This window comes from Pristis pectinata, chromosome 3, assembly GCF_009764475.1.
Source record: "Pristis pectinata isolate sPriPec2 chromosome 3, sPriPec2.1.pri, whole genome shotgun sequence".
Lineage (NCBI taxonomy): Eukaryota > Metazoa > Chordata > Chondrichthyes > Rhinopristiformes > Pristidae > Pristis > Pristis pectinata.
The window spans coordinates 62,889,128-62,906,283 of NC_067407.1; the positions used below are offsets into that span (position 1 = coordinate 62,889,128).

At 41.7% G+C, this 17,156-nt stretch overlaps 1 protein-coding gene across 2 annotated transcripts in view; it reads right to left on the bottom strand.

Moving 5' to 3' along the window:
- Positions 1–16,062, bottom strand: part of LOC127568251 (olfactomedin-like protein 2B) — a 49,027-nt gene extending 32,965 nt beyond the window's left edge. The window contains exons 1-3 of one of the 2 annotated variants that reach the window (XM_052011776.1): positions 15,891–16,062; positions 15,032–15,295; positions 4,567–4,674 (exon numbers count right to left, since the gene is read on the bottom strand). In XM_052011776.1, coding sequence (XP_051867736.1) covers positions 4,567–4,674; positions 15,032–15,295; positions 15,891–16,061 — 543 coding nt within the window. In that variant the 5' untranslated portion in view covers position 16,062. Of the gene's footprint in view, positions 1–4,566; positions 4,675–14,710; positions 14,747–15,031; positions 15,296–15,890 lie in introns of those variants that run through there. The other variant, XM_052011777.1, reaches the window with a different exon arrangement.
- Positions 16,063–17,156: the final 1,094 nt, after the last annotated feature.

Sequence of the window (17,156 nt, forward strand, 5' to 3'; positions counted from 1 at the left end):
ACTCTGTTCCAGCAAACTACTCCACCAACCTCACTGGCAACAACCGTGGTGTTATATTGGACCTTAAGTTGAATTTTGGATGTTGCATTCAGGGCATCCTCGAAAATATCTATTTGTGCCTTCATAAATTGTTGAACTCTGCCACACCTCAACTATTCAGCTGCTGAAATTCTCATCCAAACCTTTGTTACCTCAAGACTTAACCATTTCAACACGCACAAGGCTGGCCTTCCTCGTTCTGTTGTCAATGAGTTTGAGGACATCCAGTGCGCTTACTTGTTCCAGGCCCTCTTCATCCATTACCCCTGCATATGCTGATATCCATAGGCTCTCATTTAATTAACACCTCATTTTAAAAAAATTTTTATCCTTGTTTTAAGATCCCTACACAGTCTCACCAATCCATATCTCTGTGATCTCCTCCAGCCATGTAACTTTCCATGGTATCTTGCTGCCCTCTAAATCTGGTTGCCTGAGCGTCATCAGTTGTAATTGCTCCATTGTTGATGGCTGTGCCATACACTGCTGAGGTGCTAGGCTCTGAAAGTCCCCACCCTTCCAAAAACCTCTGCCCTGAACTCTCTTACTTCCCTCAGGATGATCCTTACTACCTGTCTTTTTGATTTGGCTATGACCTTATATAGCTTAGCATTAATTTTTGTTTGAAAACACAGATTTGAAGTATCCTGGGACATTTTTGCCTTTTTATAGTTGCAATACAAATTGAAGTAGTTCTTCTAAGAAAACATTTAATCAGATTTCACATTGATGTTTCTTGCATTTGATCGTCAGTGGAAATACTTTAACCTCTCAATCCCTTCAAATAACTAGCATTGTTTTTAGCCTTACTCTGCTGCATGCTACCCATTTCTATTCATGATTTCCTTTGCCTGATAAAAAAACAACTGATTGTCCCACTGTAAAATAATTGTATTTGTGTAATGGCTTGGATATCCTGAACTGTTTTATAGCCAAATAAGTACTTCCTGAACTACAGGAAATAGAGCAGATAATCACATAACCATGCTCACTAAACAGCAATGCGATAAGGACCAAATAGTCTGTTTCTCTTGTCCACATTAAGTAATGCTATTTTTAGAGAGAGTGTAAATGATTGGATAATTCTACCTTTAATCAAGACTGGTGATTGCATTGATGAGAAGGATTGAGTTTGATATTATGCATGTAATTTGTATGTTACAATCCTGACATCCTGCCCTATCCTGCCTCCAACTGATTGGCTGACAATTGAAACCCTTTTTTTAATTAAGCTTTCTTTTGTGACACTCCCCTGCTGTTCTTCAAAGTTGTGTTATGAGATCTTTAAAATCCATTTTTGAGGCAGCCAGTACTTTGGTTTAGGATCTCATTTAAAAGGCAGTGCCTCTGACAGCACATTACACCCTCAGTGCTGCACTGCAATATCCATCAAATTTATTGTCCTCAGTTCTTTGCGGTAGGGCTTAAACTCACAACCATTTAATTTAGAAGCAAGGATGGCATGTGAGGAACTATTTGTGATGACATTCATCATTCTGAGCCCTGTTTCGTCAAAGCAGTTGGTGTTTGAGTAAGAAATATGTTCAGAAACAGCTACCTCTCATTTCTGTCAAGAGAGACGGTTTTAACATTGCCACCAAACTTAAAACTTGCACTTGGTTGTAGCAACAGTTATCCGTATGGTCTGAAAGTATATTGCTGTTCATCTGTTTTGCTTTGGAACTAAACTACCCTTCTCCTCTGTTCATCCTGTCTTTATTTAGGATCTGTGGCTAACAAGGAGGTAGGAGCCCATGGCAGCCAGTAGCTCAAGCAAGTGCAGATTGATAGCTCCATTCACAGACCCTGACAGAGAATGAACAACTCAAGACTTTTCCTTGCTAACTGACTTAATTCAGTTGTTGTAATGATGTAGTGGGTAGATGATGGACACGTAGAATAACCAAATTCACAGATAATCTTTCTTTACAAACATATAATCCCAGCCAGGACAAATATAGACTTCTTTAATCTGAAACAGGTTTTAGTGTCCACTCATTAACTATTGTTGCTTGCCCTTTTACAGTGAGTTGATTAATGCTTTGTCTATTTTCACATTTCTTAATAACTCCAATTGGTAATTTTTAGCCTAAGACAGATGGTCAGTCATAGTCAGAGAGGTGTGAAGTTGCTATTTGCAGCAAACCTCTCAGCAACATACGGATTTATTGTTCACCCTACACACTACCTCCCAGATTACTTCAGTCAGGTTTTGATTTATGGGAAGCATAGGCACATTTGTGGAAACAGCTGTTTGCATTATTGCAGGAGGGGAAGTATTTGCAGAGAGACCAAACAGTGTCCACCTGTTAATATTTCAAACACAAAGTTGACAATACGCACTGAAGCTTGATAATTTTCTTCCAAATTTGTATAAATCTTTTTACACCTTGCTTCTGTCAGCAACAGTGTCATCCTTGATAATCATTTACAGTTAATATTAAAGCAAAAAAAAAGATTTTCAAAAAAAAATTGAGTCATTTAATTGATTCTACTTGATCTTCCTTTTATTTTTAATTGGTGACCTACAACATTAATAGGCCCTTAGTGTTAAGTGTAATTGTTATTAGCTTTTGTGTTACAAATTTAAATTACAATTTGTGTTACAAATTGAATCAGTACATTGCAAGTGTAAAATAAAAATTGCTATGTACATGTAGGACATGTAAATTTATCAACGTAAGCTTGAGGGGCAAAACATGTTACATAAAAAAAAGATTATTTGCATGAAATTACATATTGTGTGATTCAGGGTTTAACACATGCAGCGGTATACCTGCAATAGTATTGTAACTATTGCAATGATGTTGTCACTTCATTTCTTCTGAAAATGTTAATGAAGATTCTACCATGTTGCCATTTATAATTTTTAAGGTATTCATGATGAAATTAGTCAGACCTCCATGATAGTTCACCTCAAGAGTTGAAGGTAAGTTTAGGCAAAATGGGAATTGTGAAGAATTATATCAGAGCAGCAGAGATGTTTTAGTTGCCATTTTAAAATTAGCAGTTTTGTCATAGTGATATTTCACTGAGTTCACATTATGCATTGCAATTAAGCAATAACATTTCTGGGAATTTGGAATCAGATTGCCTGTTCTCGTGGTTCGAGAAGATATATAAGAGCCCATGATGCTACTATTGTTGAAAATGAGTAATAATCCTTCCCTGAACAAACATCACAAAATGGAGCATTCAACTCACTGCTCTTTGTGAATTTTTGCTGTGCACAATGCAGACAATGGCTCCCCTTTTTGCAGATATGCCAATAAATAAATGATTTGATGAAGTGCTATATCAATGACACAATCCTCTCATGTGTGAAATTGGATATAATAACATTATAATACAGGTAGAGCTCTAAGGCACCTAAATATTTCACACAAAATTTCATATTGATTTATTTCAGCTTAGAATATTATGTTGCCAGCACTGCCAAGAACAATTACTAACTACAATTTGAAATATCCCTTTGCAAGAGCTTTGTACAAAAAAGCAAAGGAGAATGTGCTGCAGTGATTCAAATTGTCATTCAGGGATGTAGTTTGCAATTGCAGTCCTGATTCCAGGCTGTTGTTGAATTGATTCACTACCAAACGTCAGCAACTTCCTCATCCTGAATGGGATGAGGAAGTTGCTGATGTTTTTACAGTAGCTATGTCCTACCAAACTACAGTCACTTAAACAAGGCAGGAAAAGACAAGGCGAGACATTGACAAAATATTAAGCAGTCTTTTGATGCCGGGGCATCAATAGGGAAAGCATTCTTTTGTAAGGATGAACCAATGGGTTAAAACTGGACAATTCTATGCTGCCAGTGAAGCACATTCTGAATGTGCATGGTGAAGAGCAGTGAATGCCTGAAGGTTCAGATGACTGCTCTCCTTCAGTCCAACAAAAGGACAGCAGAAGTTTCTCAGCAGTTCTCTCATCTTTCTTCCATCACTGTGATCTTCAGGTTTCTTCCTGTTCAGCCAAACGCCCTTCCCCAGATCATCTCCATATCACTCTCCAATGGAGTGAGAATGTAGCTCCTCCTGTCACATGGAAAGGGTAAGCAGACTAGCAGAGATGGAATAGGGAAAGATAGGGAATTACAGCTGGGTTTACGGGGGTGGGGGGGGGTGGGGGGGTGGTTGCATGAAAACCAAAATATAGAAAGATATTTTAATTGGGTAAGATAGAGTTAGGTTAGAGGAGGTTCATTTGGAATATTGACACCAGCAGAAAATATATAGATTTTGGTCTTTCAGCGTAATCAAATCATGACAGAGGCTGAAAGTTCAGACTTGGTGACTCTCACTCTGATTTCTCTCTGTTGAAGAAAACATACTTGCATTGACTTTTGTGGTTTAGCATTTGGAGGCTCTAAGTTTAGACCAGCTGCAATGCTCCTGCATGAACTGCACTTACTTAGACAAGTCACAGGAGAATAGCCAAGTCCCATAGAATGGTCCTGTGTAAGTCTTTACCTTCAAGAGTGAGAGTTGGAAAACATTTGAATCGAGCAGTGAACGTATGTCTTACCTCTTCCAGTTTTTCAATATGCCTGACTAGTTTCGTTGTTACGGAGTGCAACTTTAAAAGGTCCAAGCCAAAGATAGTATCTTCTAATAAATCCACCATAGAGGAGAGCTGCAGGCAAAATGGAAACACATTGGAACAATATTTAATTAAAAATATAAATCACAGGTCACCTTCACAAAACGACACAATCATACACCAGCCTGGAGACAAACTGGACTCAAGCGAAAATGACTATCCCACTTATCACCGCCAACAACATATGTTAAAAGACAATGTGGTATTGTACTTATTTACTGATAAAAAATACAAAATATTACAGCTGACCTTCTTCAGTAATAATTGTAAGGTTGTTAGAGTTCCATGGAAATAGAATAGTTAAAATCAGGGTGGCTGTCTGACTGGTTCTGTTGAAGGGAGTAGTGTTTGACCCTTCATGTATCTGCATGGAGGATGTAATCTATACCAATGCCGAGATCAAAAGTGTTTCCCTGAGTTCTTGTCCTTCCAACAAAACACCATGTTGGTCATGGCAAGACCATGTTCCAAGCACTGCATGAAGAGGACTCCCTTTGGAATTAACTTCCTTTATTCCTTCCATGCTTATTGCACTTTACCAGAGGTTTGTGCCCTTTCTGATTGACGGGGATGTTGCCAGGACTGGAAAAAATTAGCAATAAGGAAAGTTTGGAAAGGCTAGGATTGATTTCATTGGAACAGTTGGAGGCTAAGGGAAATTTTAATTAAAGTGTATAAAATAATAAAGGATCTAGACTGGATAAATAGGAAGGATCTATTTTCCTTAGCAGTATGGTCAAAAAACAGGGCAGATAGATTTAAGATATTTGGTTGAATGAGTAGTAGAGAGGTGAGGGCATGTTTTTCATCCAGAGGCTGAAAGAGATGTGGAACTCACTATCCAACAAGATGACAGGGGCAGCAACCCTCATCACAAAGTAGTTGGATGTGTATTCAAAGAAATGTGAGCTGCAGACACAGTCTTGGAAAGTGGGATCAGTTTGGGTGGCTCGTTTCTTCAGCCAACTCAGACACAATAGGCCAAAAGGCATGCTTCTAATTTTTTTTCCTTCTCTCTTTCCCTCTGTTTTGCTCCTGTTCTTGTCTTTTTCTCTTTTCCATTTTCCTTTTTATTTTCTTTGGCATCAATGTTATAGATACCACGTCCCCATAATGTTGCAAAATCCACCAGTTTACAATGTGAAGCGGATTCCACATCATCAGCAAATCATCCGTGTGATTTTACCCACACACAATTGTGAATTAGAACATCATTTTTTGGTTGCTAAACATTCCCGATGACTGAAGAGGTCCATACAGGTCAGTAAATGAAGTGACTCGTTGCTGACCTCTATTGGTAATCCATGGGTTTGGCCTATATCTGAACAGAAAATTTGGTGGCTGTTGCCCCAAAAGGCATGTTTGTTGTTATACACAAGATATGGGTGTTGCTAACAAGGCCAGTCCCTAACTTCACTCGAAAATCATGGTGAATTGCTATCTGCTGAACTCTAATGGTGAAAGTACTACAATGCTGTCATATGGGAAGTTTCCAGGATTGTGATCCAGCGACAATGAAAGATGGCAGAATTGCAATCTGATGAAAGGTCGTCAACCTGAAACATTAACTCCATTGTTCTCTCTCCACAGATGCTGCCTGACCTACTGAATATCACCAGCAATTTCTGTTTTAATTTCCCATATTTAATGTTTGCTTTAAGTGAAGCTAATTAATCTGGAGCAAAAAAAAAACAAACTGCTGGAGGAACCACTGAGTTCCTCCAGCAGTTTGTTTTTTTTTCATTCCAGATTACAGCATCTGCAGTCTTTTGTGTTTTCAGTTAATCTGGCTGCATCTTGCAAGAGCCATGAAGAAGTGAATCCTTGCTGCTCATGGAATATTGAAGATCAATTCATTTAAAATTAAGGGACAAGTTGTCATTACTGAGCTCTAGAAAACCAAAGAGGGATCAGTACATGGGTGTCACCCTGGTTTGCTGTATCCCAACAATGGTAAATTTGCAAGTATTTGGAACCCTGATTTATGAAGATTGGCTCACTAATCTAACTGTATTTTTATTGAACAAGGTTGCAAGGAGACTTGATCTAGGTTTTAAAATTCCAAGACAAATGGACAACATAGATGCAAGTAGGTTTTAAAATTGGACTTTGAACATAAGAGTTATGGAACAGAAACTTAATATCAAAGGGAGTCCATGCAGACAGAATTTAAAGGGATTTCCTCAATGGGTAACTGGTTTATTGACACTGTCCCTCATGAAGGCAATCAATGCTCTTGTCAGAGTATCATCCCTTTAGAAAGGAATTGGGGGATTATTATTTTTTAGGCTAGCTGCTGAACTAGTTCAAATATTGATAAAAATGTCAGTGAGAAATTATACAGCATGTTGCTGTGTTGACTATTTTTAATGGCGGGAGGAAGAGGATTAGCTAAAACTTTGTGAAACCTTTCCTTGGGATTACAGGGTATGGGTGAAGTGCACTGATGTTTCCAATTCTGTAATTCTTTTTCACAATGGAAGTACAATTTAAAGAAAACATTCGCCTCAGTGAAATTTAATTCCTAATTCATTCTGAAATATTACATATTAGGCTAAAAGGAACATCTCGCTTGCTGCAAGTTTTGATGAGTACAACTGTCAACACGGAGAACTATGACCTCCCACTTCTCTTCTTCAAAATGGCAAAAGTTTATTGGTGATTTCTGCCTTTAAATCATTTGTTATTTTCCATCTTAATTTCATCTGTCAAATTAAGCCAAATCCCATGTGCTTGTTTGGCTGGTAATAAGGATGTCAGTGCACTTTTTGACAAAGAGCAAGTGAGTTCTCCAGCTTCTATCCCATTCCAACATCAACAACACATCTATTGTTATCAACAACCCCTCGCTGACAATCAACACAGACGCACCTCAAGGATGCATGCTTAGCCCACTGCTCTACTCTCTCTACACTCATGACTGTGTGGCTAGGCACAGCTCAAATGCCATATATAAATTCACTGATGACACCACTGTTGTTGGTAGAATCTTGGATGGCAATCAGGAGGTATACAGGAGTGAGATAGATCGGCTGGTTGAATGGTGTTGCAACAACAACCTCGCACTCAACAACCTCAGCAAAACCAAGGAATTGATTGTGGACTTCAGGAAGAGGAAGTAGGGAGAACACACACCAGTCTTCACTGAGGAGTCAGTGGTGGAAGGGGAGAGTAGCTTCAAGTTCCTGGGTGTCAACATTTCTATCTTGGGCCCAACACATTGACGCAATCACATAGAAGGCACACCAGTGCCTCTACTTCATTAGGAGTTTGAGGAGATTTGGTATGTCGCTTCAGACTCTTACAAATTTCTATAGATGTATGGTGGAGAGCTCTCTGATCGGTTGCATCACTGCCTGGTATGGAGGCTCCAATGTGCAGGATCAAAAGAGGCTGCAGAGGGTTGTGGACTCAGCCAGCTCCATCAAGGGCACAACCCTCCCCACCATTGAGAACATCTTCAAGAGCCAGTGCCTCAAGAAGGTAGCATCCATCATTAAGGACCCTCACCATCGGGACATGCCCTCTTCACGTTACCACCATCGGGGAGGAGGTACAGGAGCCTTCAATGTTTTAGAACAGCTTCTTCCCCTCCACCATCAGATTTCTGAATGGACCATGAAGCCATGAACACTACCTCGTTATTCCTCTTTTGCACTATTTACTTATTTTTGTAACTTATATAATTTTTATGACTTGCACTGTACCTCTGCCGCAAAACAACAACTTTTACAACATATGTCAGTGATAATATACCTGATTCTGATCTATTGGCCATTCACCTCACAACTGTATGTGACACCTTGCTGTGCATTAAATGGCAACCATCTTCTCTCAATGTAACAACAATAAATGTGCAAAGTAATTTACTGCACAAGAAGAGCAGTGGGATATTTCTGAAATGGTGTTTCATTAATTCAGCATCTTTCTTTTCTCCTGTTTTCCCTGGATTATTCTCCCAGCTCTTATGAAAGCAACAATTTCTTAATTTTGTTCTCCTTTTAAATAACATTAAAAATGTTCTTGGTTTATGTTGATGTTAATGACGATCTCAATTAAGTGGCTGCTGAAACAATACAGATCTGTCCATTTAATATCATAGTCTATCTATTCTTGAATTCAGAAGAATTCACTTCTTCATTACGCAACAAGAGCACACTATTAGAGGTGAGGCCTGGCTTGATTATCTCCAGAGAACCGACATAACCAGCACAAAGTGGTGGGATGATAGGTAGGAAAGTGGGTTGTAAAGAGGACATTAAGGAGGCTACAAAGAGATATAGACAGGTTAAGTGAGTAGGCAAAGACCTGGCACATGAAGTGTGATATGGAAAAATGTGAAACTGTCCATTTTGGCAGGAAAAATAAAAAAGCATATTCTCGAAATGATGAGAGATTGCCGAACTCCGAAATGCAAAGGGACTAGGGTGTCCTAGTGCATGATTTGCTAAAAGGCTGGTATTCAGGTACAGCAAGTAATTAGAAAAGCTAACAATGTTATTGTTTTTTGTAAGGGGAAATTGAATTCAAAGGTAGGAAAGTTATGCTTCAGTTATCTAGGACTTTGGAATACTATGTACAGTTTTGGTCTCCTTATTTAAGGAAGAGTATTAGTGCATTGGAAGCACTCAGTGAAGGTATGGACGGACCAAGCTTGGATTTGTTGGAGTTTAGAAAAGTCAGAAGCGACTTGATTGAAATGTACAAGATCCTGAGGGGTTTCGTCAAAGTGGATGTGGAGGGGATGTTTGCTCTCATGGGAGAATGTATAACTATCGGTCACCTTTTAAGAATAAGGAGATGTCCATTTCTGACTCCTTACAAGCATCTTAAATTGTGCCCATAAGGATTCTTAATAGGCTTCTTATGGACACCCATTGAGACCCTTTGTATATTTTTAAGGAACAGGTAGATACATGATAATCAAGGCGGTGAAAGGTTACCACAGGTAGAAAGGAATGTGGTTACAATCTGAAGAGCTGTCATCTTATAAAATGCCAGAGCTGTGTAGAGAGGCCACGCTTCTTGTCCTTACTTATGACATACAAGGGAACTCAGCGGCCTGTCGGGTCTATAACAGCTCTCAGAACAACTTCTTCAATCCTATTCCTCCTCTTCTTTCCCTGTAACCTATTCTCACTCGCATGTTCATCATCTCCACCCTGATTCTCCTAGCACCCACCTCCACACCAGGGACAATTTAGAGCGGCCAATTAACCGGCACTTCTTTGGGAAGAAACCGGAGCATCGGGGGAAACCAACACGGTCGCAGGGAGAACGTCCAAGCTCCACACTGACAACACCCAAGGTCGGCATCAGACCCGGGCCCTCTGGAACTGTGAGGTAGCCGCAACACCTGCTACATCACCACGCCACCCAGACAGCATAATCCTGCTCCTAACTTGTATGTTTATATGCACCCAGTCTCAATGAAACAAGCTTTCCCAATGTGACAGTAAGAGACAGGGAGTGTGGGGGAAAAATTGGAGCTGTAGAGCAATAACTGATTCAATGAGCTGTTTCACATTTTGAATGATTGAATCGGAATCCACCCGTGGATCTGGAAGTATGTTAGTGCAGAGTTTATCAAATACAACAAATGCTTTGGCCCTAATTTTGGAAGATCACCATTTTATTCCATTCGCCATGCCAATTATCTCCGTGAGTTCCTAACAGATGCCTAAGTAAACACAGTTTTGTGAGTATGGTGCTTGGTTGCGGTTAGGTCACCAAGGTTAGGTCAGAGGTGAAAGGATGGTGGGCAATATCACTCCAGCATCCAGTTCCAAACCCCAGGCCTGGTCAAAACATTATTGTGAAGGTTAAGGTGCAATTAATCACCGGGTAAACAGCAATTGATCTTTCAGGTTCAACAGCTTCAGACAACCATGATTTACTTCTCTTTTGAGAGAGCCATTTCCTGTGAACCTCTCATCTATCTTGGAGTCAGGATATCATCTTGATTGCAGTGTTATATCTGGCCTTGCTTCAGACAACTTGGCTGAAAGCCAGGGTTTTTTTTCTAGAGTCTTACAGTACCCCAAATTCTTGGAAAACTCCATTGCCTCCCCAAGGCATTCCTTACAAAAACAAAAGGATGACTAACATCCTTCAGTTGGTGACACAAAGCAAAATCAAAAAGGAAGAAAAAGAACTCCATTTGAATGGCTTCCAACAACAAAAGGCTTTTGCAGCTGTCAAAGTGCAAGTGGAATACAAGGATGCCAGGGAATGAAACACCCCTATGCACAGTTCCAGAGTGTGTCTGATTGGACTTTGTTCATGTTTCCAGACTCCAAAATACATAATTAGAACTGATGGAAGGATTGTGGTTGGACTTATAGAGGCCTTTTTCAGCGGTTCCTGAGAAATTAGTCTACTTTGTGGCTACACCAACTATACTAGCTAACTGCTCCTTCTGCTTACTGCATTTACTATGTCTTTTCCTTCTGTGTTTCCCTCTTCTGAAGAAGAGAACCATTGATGCCCACAAACAGTCCTCGTGTGATGCTGACACAGCATTGCTCTTGTTAGGTGAATGATTGGGTGTAAGGGCTTTCTTGACCACGGGGGCATCATATTGCACTTCAAAAGTCATCACTAGGAGCAGGAGTTCCAGCTGTGTTTGTTTTCTATCCCATTTCAGGGGTGCTTTGTCAACTGTGGTAATCATAATCACTGTCCCAGCAGAGGCCAGTTCTCTTAACAGAGAGTCCAGCACCTTCCAATTCAGTTTCATCCTGGACAACACATTGACAAACTGAAACCACTGAAACATTTGATTAACATCATCCTAGGGAAAGTGTTACAGTGAATGCCTAATATTAAAAATGAATTGGCAGGCAGATCAGTCTGAGCTTCCAATTCTGGTCTGGATCTCACAAAGGAATCTAGTTTGAGTGGGAATAGATAGTTGCACTAGGAATAAATAGTTCTTGTCCAATCACCTAAACTTTTACTTCCTCCAAGAAATTGATCAGAAATCTTTTCATAAAAGGTTTGCATAGCTGTATTTGATTTGCATGTCTGGGGCAGACTTTGATTTCTGAACTGCTCAGCTTGTAAACCTGGACATAAGAGCTTAAAGGCAATTTCACATTTTAGCTCGTGCTGTACCTGCTGTGGCACCATCATGTCAGGTCTTTCATTTATATAATTAGGCTTGGATTTATTAAGATCACGTTTTTAAAGACTTGGTCCTTCACACCAAAAGCAACTGTCACAGATCAGACATGATTGCACCTGCACCATATATAAACAGTGTTATGCATCAAAAAAACAAACTGCTGGAGGAACTCCATTGGTTGAGCAGTATCTGTTGAGAAAAAGGAATTGTTGACGTTCCAAGTCAAGACCCTACATCAGCTCTCAAGCCTAAACGTTGACAATTCCTTCCACTGCCCGCACCCTCCACCCCTCACCACCCCTCAAGTGTGTCTTAAGAGACACTTAACAATCTTTTACAAAATAGGTCAGAGGCAAGGTTGTCCAACCTGTTCAGTTCCTCAATCAACTTTGGCATCATTGGACTGCATCAAAGCGATTATTCCAAGAATTCCTGAATGTATTTTACAGCTTATCCTTAACAATCAGCTGACCAATTACACTGAGATATAATTTTAATCCTCCTAATGTGAAGAGGACATATTCAAGGGGGCTTATAAAAGATACTTTGGAAGGCACAGAGGGCATCTGTTTTAACAGTTCTAATGGATACTACTTTCTGTCTGGACACATTCCCTCAGGGAAAGAGGAGCAAAGTCAACTTTCATCCATTTTTCTTCAATTGCAGAAAAACTCTAGTTCAGGCTAAGCTTATAACATTTCCATACAAATTCCTTCTGTGGTTTAGAACTCCTAGGCATACAATAGAATGATTATCTCAATACTGATAGATTATCTGTGTGAAGTAATGTTTACTCCCACCCTGAAAAATTTCCCACCTGTGTAATATAACTGTTGCTTGAGTGATGCAATTCATCTCCGTATCAAGTAACTCTTCCTCTCACCTTCCATATGAGATCATGCAAACCTCTGTATACTAGTCCTTCCGCTTGTGATGTAACTCTTACCCATGTACAAGGCAATTATTTATCAATCTGAGAAACCTTCAACTTCTATATTATACTGAAACTCTCATCACTCCTCCCTCAACCCCAACCCACCTTAATTCAGTTTCCATTCTGTACTACACAGGTCTTCTTCCATATAAAATGACCACCACTACATTCTGAATTATCACTGTTTCCACGTATTTGGTGATTTCCCCATCCCATGTAGTTTCGCATCCCTCCCCCACATCCCAGCACAGGGATCTCTGCTGAGCAAGACTCCTCCAACATTCTGATCTTTGTTTTAATCATGACAGAATTGCAGGCACACATTTTTGTGATTTAATGTGGATTTTCAATAAGGGAGTGGCCTTTTTTTCACAAATGGAGACATTCACCGGTCTAGGGCTGTAACTAATGAAGGTGTATGGTTTTGGCATTATTCTACAGGAATAAGATGTAATTATGAGTTCAGCAAATTAATGCTTGGGTGAGTTCATCATCGTCACTCAGCTAATCTTAAAAGCCAACATTCTCAGTATAAAATTGCAGCCATTTACAACTAACTCTATGTCATGCAGTAAGGGTTGAAATTAATTACAAAGTTCACTGCTCCAGCTTAGTGTTCTTACAACATGTAAACTTTAAGGACTTCTTTTCAGAGAATGTGGTAAGATGTGAGCGAGAGGCATCAGTGACTAATTAACTGGATAATGGTGAACTGTGACTGATCCCCTGCCCCACTGCTGAAACCCTCATCACTACCTTCATTAGCTGTGGACTTGCGAGTACAAAACACTCATGGTCCTGACTCCAATCTTTCAGCTTCCATAAACTTGAGGTGATCCAGAACTCTGCTCCCTTTTTCCAAATTGTACCATCCCATTCATCCTTCTCTCCTGTGCTAGTTGACTAACATTGGCTCCTGGTTATGCAACTCCTTTTTGAAATCCTCAGACTTGTTTTCAAGTGTATCTGTGGCCTTGCCCATGATTATCTACACCCTGCAATCCACCACTGGTGGACGTCATTTTAGCTGTTGATATCCTGTGCTTTGGAGTTACCTTTTCTTTCCTCTTTCTCTTCTTTGATTTAAGATACTCTTGAAACATTCCCTTTCAATCTTGCATTTGCTCATCATCTAACATTTGTACATATGATTTGCAGTCAGATTCTGTTTCCTTGTTCTCTTGTGAAACATTTTGAAATATTTTACTGCAGTAAAGGAACAATAGAAGCGTATCTTCTTGTCATATCGTGCTCTCTGGCGACGTGCATCTTATTGGAAGCAGGGCGTGTGACAGGATATGTGACAGTATGTTGTGTGGCAGTGATCAGTGAGCTTGTCAACAGTGGTACAGGTCTTCCCCAGGTTATGAACACCCGACTTATGGACACCCCGTACATCCGACCCAGTGGGATGGATGGGGATGGATTTGCCAGCTGCTCGGGGCTGCAGGCATCTTCTGCCAGGTTGGAACCAGGCATTTCCACGTGTCTTCTCTCCCCACCCTCCCCCACGAACGAGTCTGCTCAGAGCTCCCAGCTGTGTCAGTGAGGCCTGCCTGCTCTCCCGTCACTGCTGTTTCTGCGATCCTCTCCCACTGTTTGTTCATTTCCGACTTATGAACAGTTCGGGGTTACAGACAGTTCTCGGGAACGGAACCCTGCCGTAACCTGGGGACTCTCTGTAACTTTCTAGTCCTGAGCACCGAGCCCCATTGCACTGGTAACCATGTCATGTAACCTGCTGGGGGCTTCAGCCTGTTTGTGAAACTGGATTGCAAAGTTTCATTAGGATTGTCCAGCCTCCAAAGTTGCTTTCAAACAGCAGGAATTTAATCTCCAGGACTCTGCCCCGATCAACCCTGGTGGAGAGGAGATGAGGAAGTGGTTATGAGCTATGGGTTCCTTATATTCTTGAACCACCTTTGTTCACCTGGTTACAAAACAAAATGCGGGCTGCGGGGAGAGGATCACGAACCATCATCCACTCGGCCAAAAGGAAATCTACTCACTCTTCACATGATGTGAGGTGGCAACGAGGAATGGTGTTGTCCTGACCAGCAGCGGGCGGTTGGAGGGGCGGGGGGAAGCTCTTTGGTGACGCCGCCAAGAATGAGCTCGAAAAAGGCGCCAATCGTGTTTACAATGCGTTGGTGAGGGATGTGACCAATCAGTGTTTTGCATCCCTTCCAGCGACTGGTGCCACGGAGAAATATGTGTGTCCTTCACTCCCTGCCCTCCATTAGTCACGTTTGCCAAACACCTTCCCATGCAGACACCCTCCCCTCATGACCCTGGTACTTGTTTGTCAATTCGTCCAGCTTCGCACCAACCTTGAATCCGCTGCCTCCCGCCTCCTGGGGCTTCTGCGATCTGATTCTCTGTTGGCAGGGGTCGAGCGCCGAGGGAGGGGCGAGGCAGGTACATTTACAGTGCGGTCCGGAGCTGATGATCTCCATCGTGTACGAGTCATCCGAGCTGAGGGTCCCTTCCTCGATCCGGCGGCAGGCCTGCCGGCCCAGGGGTCTGAACACACATTTACAGCGGCAACCCGAACCCTCAGACACGGCTTTCAGTTTGTCATAGTCCCATAGCAACTGGAGGCAAGCGAAGAGCAAGTCAGTGAGTGAGGGACACGTAGAAATATTAAATATACAACACCGCAATAATGACCGGGTTACTAAGTCCCTTTAGTATATATTGTCAGCTCTGCACAGTTAATTAATGCAATAAGTGGTTCTTTGTATTTTTCGTTGTATTTTAGCTTTCGGATTTTGCTTTTGGATAGACGTTCATTTAAAATATTTGCAGCTTTCCTTAGCTTGCATGGGTAAACAAGCCCCCGTGAAAGTAAACTTGTGCATCGGTGTCTTTGAATGAAGAGGCAGCACCCGGGAAGTGTCAAGGTTCCAAGGGACAAGAGGTGCGCGTCTCCCTCTCTCCGAAATACAAACTCGGCGATGGGTGTTCTGAATGGCTTTTTTACTTAAACATTAAAACGGCACAGTGGTGCTGCACGGAAACTCGGCTTTGCAACTCTCCCACATAATCGGCGGGTTTGTTGACAAAGATCTGACTCGTTCACATCATTTATCTCCGTGCAACGGACCAAACCTGAAACTGTCCCAGTTCTGTTCGACCCCCCCCCCCCCCCCCCCCTTATCTTCTGTATCATCAGAGTGCTAATCTTACCTCTGACAGGGTGTTGTCCTGCCTCTCGGGTTGAGCGGCGGTTGTCCCGGTTTGAGTCTCATCCTTCGATTCCTCCCAAACATCTGGCGTCGGCTTGGGAGATTTCCCGGTGAGGTTGCGGAACCCGCTGCACAGAACGAAGCCCAAGGCGAAGACTGCTCCCAACAGCATCTTCGCCGGCTCCTTGCCCCTCGCCCAAGAGGTGTCTGACTGCTCGAAGCGATGGCAGGATTTGTCAGATCTGGCTGTCAGTTACCAGCAATTGCAGGAAGCGGGTGCGGATTTTTCCCCCTCCCAAATCAGCAAGATCAACGCAACGAGGCACAACTGAGAGGCTTGGCTCTTTTCCAGGGAAGTGAGTGGGGGGGGGGGGGGGGTGGCGGGGTGGGAATCCGACTGTGCACAATGTTGGGCTGCCCCTCACAATAAGACCCTATGGGGGGAGAGAGAGAGCGCTCATTTTCAGTTTGCGACGGATCTGGGTATCTCGTTGTTTGCAGCCAAGTGGCTGAATGGAGTGAGGGAAACTAGGTGGAGTTTGGAATCAGCAGTCAGTGGGATGGGGAAGGCGGGGTTGGCCAGAGTCTTCACAGCTTTTCTGACTAAAATATAGAACCTGAGATGAGGGGGTCAAAAAACCAAGGATCATGTCTCACTTACAACTCACGCGCCGGCAGAAACTCCACCCCTGTCGAAATCAATCCGTGAATTTACCCCAGGAAAAATTAATTGAGCTGTATTCTCATTTTTCCTCTGATGGACGAGCATATTTCACGATGTAGTGTAATGGCTTTTAATTCTCCTGCTCAAAGTTTTAACTGTGTGTGAAATGTTAAAAAAGGTTTCAATTGGGTAGCCACGGTGGCCAATCAAGAATGAAGGGCGACAGTCTTGAAAACAGACCTTGGTTGCTCAAGGAAGAAATTGGGAGAGAGCTTGAAATTTTCTCCCACAAGCAATGTTCTTGGGATTATTTTAGGTTTTAATGCGCAGAACAAGGTGATTTAGTTGATTAAGAGTACTAAGGACATTCAGCTATGATGTGTAAATGTAATTGAGATACAGTACTCACAAAATTTCACAAGTATCTGGACAAGCACTTGAATAACCAAAGCATAGAAGGCTACTGTTGGTAAATGGGTTTGGGATAGATGGTCAGCATGGACATGGACCAAAGGACCTGTTTCTTTGCTGCATGACTCAATGACAATCTAATTGAATAGTGGTGCAAGTTCAATGGATGTTATTGTCCATTTTTTTCATATT